This window comes from Bos taurus, chromosome 7 (assembly GCF_002263795.3).
Source record: "Bos taurus isolate L1 Dominette 01449 registration number 42190680 breed Hereford chromosome 7, ARS-UCD2.0, whole genome shotgun sequence".
Classification (NCBI taxonomy): Eukaryota; Metazoa; Chordata; class Mammalia; order Artiodactyla; family Bovidae; genus Bos; species Bos taurus.
In genome coordinates, this window is record NC_037334.1 from 8,634,765 (window position 1) to 8,641,582 (window position 6,818).

At 38.2% G+C, this 6,818-nt stretch overlaps 1 protein-coding gene across 1 annotated transcript; it reads left to right on the forward strand.

The window, feature by feature from the left end:
• Positions 1-5,297: 5,297 nt before the first annotated feature.
• On the forward strand, positions 5,298-6,818 carry OR7A130 (olfactory receptor family 7 subfamily A member 130). The gene is made up of 2 exons (XM_059888859.1): positions 5,298-6,246; positions 6,766-6,818. Exons 1-2 carry the CDS (start codon positions 5,298-5,300, stop codon positions 6,816-6,818), a joined length of 1,002 nt encoding a protein of 333 aa, XP_059744842.1.

Consider the following 6,818-nt stretch of genomic DNA (forward strand, 5'->3'; position numbering starts at 1 on the left):
TATATCACAAACTAATCACCACAATAAATCAAGTTAGCTTTCATCATGATGTTGTTGTTTTCATTTGCTAAGTCGTGTATGACTTTGTGATGACATGGACTATATAGCACACCAGGTTTCTCTGTTCTCCACTACATCCCAGAATTTGCTCAGATTCATGTCTATTGAGCTGGTGGTGCTATCTAAACATTTCATCCTCTACAACTTCCTTCTCCTTTTGCTTTCAATCTTTCCCAGCATCAGGGTTTTTCCCAGTGAATCAGCTCTTCACATCAGGTGGCCAAGGTATTGAAGCTTCAGCTTCAGCAACAGTCCTTCCAGTGAATATTCAGGATTGATTTCCTGTAAGATTGACTGCTTTGTTCTTCTCGTTGTCCAAAGAACTCTCAGGAGTCTTCTACGGCACCACAATCTGAAAGCATAATGCTTTCTTTATGGTTCAACTCTCACATCATTACATGACTACTGGAAAACCCATAGCTTTGACAACATGGACCTTTGTCAACCAAGTGATGTGTGTGCTTTTTAAAATGCTTGTCTGGGGAGGGAAGTGGGAGGGGGGTTCAGGATGGGGAACACGTGTACACCTGTGGTAGATGCATGTTGATGTATGGCAAAACAAATACAATATTGTAAAGTAAAAAAATAATAATAATAATAAATTAAAAAAATAAATAAAATGCTTGTCTCAATTTGTCACAGCTTTTCTTCCAAGGAGCAAGCATCTTTTAATTTCATGGCCTCAGTCACCATCCAGTGATTTTGGAGCCCAAGTAAATAGAATCTGTCACTACTTCTACTCAGATTATAACTGGGAGATCACTAACCCCTATGAACCCCATTTCTACAATGGAAAACCGAGTTCATAATAGTACTACCTCACAGAATGAAGTTTTCCAAAAATAAATCATACAATCTCTAGGAGATGCTAAGATCTAAATACACCTCTTAAAACTAACAAACACTTTCTAATGAGGAACAAAATAACCAGTCTTGTGCTGGAAGTATGAAATGTGTAACTGTTTTGGCAGTATTGTCATAAATCCAAGCAGTGTCCTGTCCAAGGTTTTATATTAAAGTGACACTGTTAACTCACTTCTTAAAGATGATGATAGGATTTTAGGGGCTGTGACCCACTACAGTTGGTGCTTGATTAGGGCCCTAATCAAGACAGAATACCAATCTTGGATTCTAGATAAAGATGGATTCATGGTTGGGATAAGTTGTTGGGAAACTTAAGGTTTATTCCTCTGGGTAGATACGACAGTTCATGTAAAGAGTAATAAATGTTGAATGCATCTGATTTGTAATATTGTCTCCTAAACATAGAAAATGAGCAGGAAAATTTTTTTATCTGTCCAGACCAGTGTCCCTCAGGGAAATCAGTTATTAGAGGTGGTGGAAACAAGAGAGAAACATGGTAATGAGTAGACCCAGGGAGCTGTAAATATCTCCTCTGCTGCATCCCTCAGCCTGTGCATCCTTGGTCTGGACAGGACTCAGTTGTTGTTTTTGGAGACATAACTGACTTAGGGGACTGATGCTTGACTGCATCTCACTGTCTTGTCTGGGAACAGAGCTCCTATTTCCATCATCAACCACTCAAGAGGAATTTGGACATCTCTGTTGAGACCTTCCTCTCAGAGACTCGCCCAGGTGAGTCAAGAACCAGATAAATACTGCAGAGTGTCAAAGGGAATAACAATCAAGAACATTCACCCGAGTTCACCTGAGAGCCAGTCCAGGCTAACCCAGAGGCAAGATCACTGAGGTTGTTTGTGTGCTTGCTTAATAATATATTAATTTTTTATTCCAAAAATAGAAGTGAAAATTGAACTAACAATTCAAGGTCAAGGTTGACCATTAAAAGATGAACATGAAAGCCCAATGAGAAGAGGGAATAGGAGGTATAAAGTCCTTCCAGTAAAAGTAGAATCTAAGTTTAAGGAGTTTGCAATTAACTGGAGTAGAGACAAAGGGTATTAGCTGTGGAAGGATGTACAGCGATGCAAGGATTTTTGCATTTTTTTTAATATGGAGCATATTTGACTATGATGAGAAGTATCCAGATTAAGGAATGCCTCCACATATTTTCTTGAAACAGCAGTTCATGAGATATATATTTCACAGCATTTCTCCTCTCAATGTAGAAAATAAAACACATTATCATGTGAAAAATGGTGTAGTAATGAGCTTCATCTGTAGTTATTTCCTGTAAGAGTGAATACATTTGTAGATTAGCTAACCAATCACTTTCTCTGTTGAAAATATAAAGACATGACTAATCAGGACCTTTCCTTTTTTAATTTATTTTTTTAAAAATTTATTTACTTATTTTAATTGGAGGATAGTTACTTTATAATACTGTGATGGCTTTTGCAATGCATTAATATGCATTGGCCATAGGTATACATGTGTCTCCCCAGCTGACACCCCCTCACACCTCCCTCCCCACCCCATCCCTCTAGGTGAATCCAGCATGTTTTATTACTGTTTTATATTTTATTCTTTCAAACAATTAAATTTTTTCATCAAGCTTGATGCTTGCCTTTTACTTATTTTCTGTATATACAAAACAATGTATATATAACATGTGAGAATTTATAAATTTTGTGTGGTAAAATCAGTGTCAATTCATCTTATTGCTTTTCACTTTTTGTAATTCATCTCTATTGCTTTAAAAAAAAAAGTTTAACTGAAGGAATAGAGTTGTCATTTAAATATTCTTTACTTGGAAAACCCTTGCTTTAAATAGAAATGAAAATGTTCTTCTGTATATTAGGTGCTAATAAATCATGATTTTAATGCATTTCCAACTACCTTTCCTATCTCTTATCCGTTATTGTTTAAATTATTCTATTTTGATCAGATCTATCTATGAGAGTTGCAGATATTCAGCCACTACCATTTGGAAGGCATTCTCCTTTGCATTTAACCAAAGACAACTTTGTATTCCATACCTGAATTTGAGTCCATATGTCCCCATGGAAGAGGAAATTATAACTTAGGTACTGCTTCCTCCCCACATTAAAAAAGACTTTCTGTCATATTCTTTCATTTCCAAATCTAAAATTGAATTAGTAACACACTTGATATCATTAAATTGTAATTTTGTATATCATTTCTTTGAGAAGTCATTTCTAGATTTTCCTTAAATTTTGTTTCCTATAGGCATTTTTTAAAGGTATCTTTTATTGAGATGTAATCAACACATGTTATATTATATTAGTTTCAGGTTTATGCATAATGATTCAATATTTATATATATTGTGAAATGGTTTTCAAAATGAGTCTATTTAGTACAAATCACCAAGTGTACTTTCAAATATGCAATGCAGTATTATTAACTATTGTCACAATACTGTGTATTATAGCCCCATGACTTATTTATCTTATAACTGGAAGTGTGTACATTTGACCCCTTTCATCTAGTTTACCCTCTCCCACTCCCTGCTCCTGCCTCTGGCAGCCACAATCTGTTCTCTCTGTCTATGAGCTTGGCTTTTGGCTTTCGGCTTTGTTTTGTTTTGTTTTGTTTTGTTTTTGATTCCACATATAAGCAAGATGTCACAAGTGTGTGTTTGTCTCTGTCTGACTTATTTCACTTATCATAAAAGCCTGCATGGCAATGAAGACCCAGGACAGCCAAAATAAATAAATAAATAATTAAAAAAAATAATAAAGAAATAAAACAAAACAAGATATAAATCTGTAATAGGCAGAGTATAACCAATATTTTGTAATACTTTTAAATGGAGTATAATCTATAAACATATCAAATCACTATGTTGTACACCTGAAACTAATAAAGAGTTTAGATCAACTATATACCAGTTCCTAGGAAAAGAATGAAATCTTGCCATTAGCAACAACATGGTTGGAACTTGAAGCCATTATGATAAGTGAGATAAGTCATATAGGCTTTTTAAAATATGGAGTTTCCTAAAGCACTGAAGAAAATTTATGACCAACCTAGATAGCATATTGAAAAGCAGAGACATTACTTTGCCAACAAAGGTCCGTCTAGTCAAGGCTATGGTTTTTCCAGTGGTCATATATGGGTGTGAGAGTTGGATTGTGAAGAAAGCTGAACTCCAAAGAATTGATGCTTTTGAACTGTGGTGTTGGAGAAGACTCTTGAGAGTCCTTTGGACTGCAAGGAGATCCAACCAGTCCATTCTGAAGGAGATCAGCCCTGGGATTTCTTTGGAAGGAGTGATGCTAAAGCTGAAACTCCAGTACTTTGGCCACCTCATGCGAAGAGTTGACTCATTGGAAAAGACTCTGATGCTGGGAGGGATTGGGGGCAGGAAGAGAAGGGGACAACAGAGGATGAGATGGCTGGATGGCATCACTGACTCGATGGACGTGAGTCTCAGTGAACTCCGGGAATTGGTGATGGACAGGGAGGCCTGGTGTGCTGCGATTCATCGGGTTGCAAAGAGTCGGACATGACTGAGTGACTGAACTGAACTGACTGAAAGCACTAAAGACACATGTGGGCTTCATGATTTGAAGGTTCAGCAGTAACACGGAGGCTACATAATTTTTCAACCTTCTCTGACAATATCTCTCCTCACTAATCCTCCTGCTCATTTTCTCTCACCAGATTGGCTTCCTTTTATCAACTTGGTCATCTTAAGCAAGCATTCTCCTCAGGGCCTGTGCACTAGTTGCTCCCTTGTAAGGACACCCTCCCCCAAGTCTGTTCATGACAGTCACCCTTCTTTGAAGTCTGTTCAAATAACATCTTGTTTGCAGTTCTTGTCTAAACAGGCCTAAAATAGTATTTCCTTTTCACCCTTGCTTTTATGCCAGCTTTCTTTTCTTTTTATTTTATGAGTCTCTTTTTAAGAGACCCATAAGCATAAGACATGTTATATATACATTTAAATTTCTATGTAACTTTTTATTTGTTTATATTCTCTCTGCACAACCAGATTTTATGAGCTTTTGTTTTCCAACACCCTAACTCCCTGCATAGATAGTACCTCGAATATTGTCACAATTCAATTTATATTCCTCAAGTGTATGAAAGAATTTCTCATTAAAATTGTAGTAAATACATGTTATGTAAAATACATAACATGTTGGGGGAAACTGACCATGAGACAACTTTGCTAACTAGAGATGACACAGGAGATTCCTTCAAGTGCACAAAATCCATGAACAAAATGCTGAAAGCAATTATTGATGGCAAAATATAAATGGTAGCATTTCTACCACATGAGTAATGATGCTTTTGTGTGAAAATAAATCATGCTATTTCCCTATTTTTCTATAGTCACCATCAACACATGGCAATAAGAAACCTAACAGGAGTTTCACAATTTCTTCTTCTGGGAGTCTCAGAGGAATTAAAATTGCAACACTTCATATTTGGTCTTTTCCTCTCCATGTACCTGATCACTGTATTTGGAAACTTGCTCATCATCCTGGCCGTCAGCTCAGACTCCCACCTGCACACCCCCATGTACTTCTTCCTCTCCAACCTGTCCTTTGTAGACATCTGCTTCACCTCAACCACCATCCCAAAGATGCTATGGAATATCCAGACACAGAGAAAAGTCATAACCTATGAAGGCTGCATCACCCAGATGTATTTTTTCACACTCTTTGCAGGACTGGACATCTTGCTTCTAACAGTGATGGCCTATGATCACTTCATGGCCATCTGCCACCCCCTGCACTACACGGTCATCATGAACCCCCAGGTCTGTGAACTGTTGGTGCTGGTGTCCTGGGTCATCAGTGTCCTGCATTCCTTGTTAGAAAGCTTAAGTTTGTTCAGACTGTCATTCTGTACCTTCTTAGAAATCCCCCACTTTTTCTGTGAACTCAATCAGATGATCCAACTTGCCAGTTCTGACACCTTTCTCAATAATGTGGTGATGTATTCTGGAGCTGTGTTCCTGGCTGGGGGTTCCTTCATGTGTATTCTTCACTCTTACTCTAGGATAGTTTCTTCCATAGGCAGAATCTCATCATCTCAGGGGAAGTATAAAGCATTTTCCACCTGTGCGTCTCACCTCTCAGTTGTCTCCTTATTTTATTGTACAGGTTTAGGAGTGTACCTCAGCTCTGCTGGTACCCACAGCTTCCACTCAAGTGCAACAGCCTCGGTGATGTACACTGTGGTCACACCCATGCTGAACCCCTTCATCTATAGTCTGAGAAATAAAGACTTAAAGAAGGGTCTGAAAAAACTCTTTAGAAAGTTAATCATAAAAGGTCCTATTGGCATAGGTCTTAAGAAGTGCTTAGCCACTCAGTCATGTCCAACTCTTTGTGACCTTTTAGACTGTAACCCGTCAGGCTCTGTCCATAGGATTTCCCAGGCAAGTATACTAGAGTGGGTCGCAATGCCCTCCTCTAGGGGATCTCCCTGAACCAGGAATCGAACCCATATCTCCTACATCTCCTGAATTGCAGGTGGATTCTTTACTCACTCAGCCATCAGGGAAGCCCAATAGATCTGAATTCTCCTGGCTTATAACCTGATCTCTTGAGAACAGAGAATCAGCAGGAAAAATTTCTTTCTGTCCAGACCAAGTTCTATAGGGAATTCATGTGCTTATAGGCCATTGTAAAATGAGAGAAATGTACATAATGAGCAGACAGAGAGAGCTGTAAATATCTCCTCTGCTGTGGTCCCTGAGCTTGTACAACTTGGGTGTGGATGAGACACAGTTGTTGCTTTCGGAGTCCTAAGTCTGGCTCAAATTTCGATAGTTTAACCCTTCATGCTGTCTCATCTGCACACAGAGCTTCAGTCTCCATCATCAACCATCCAGGAAGGGATTCAGACTTCTGCCTAG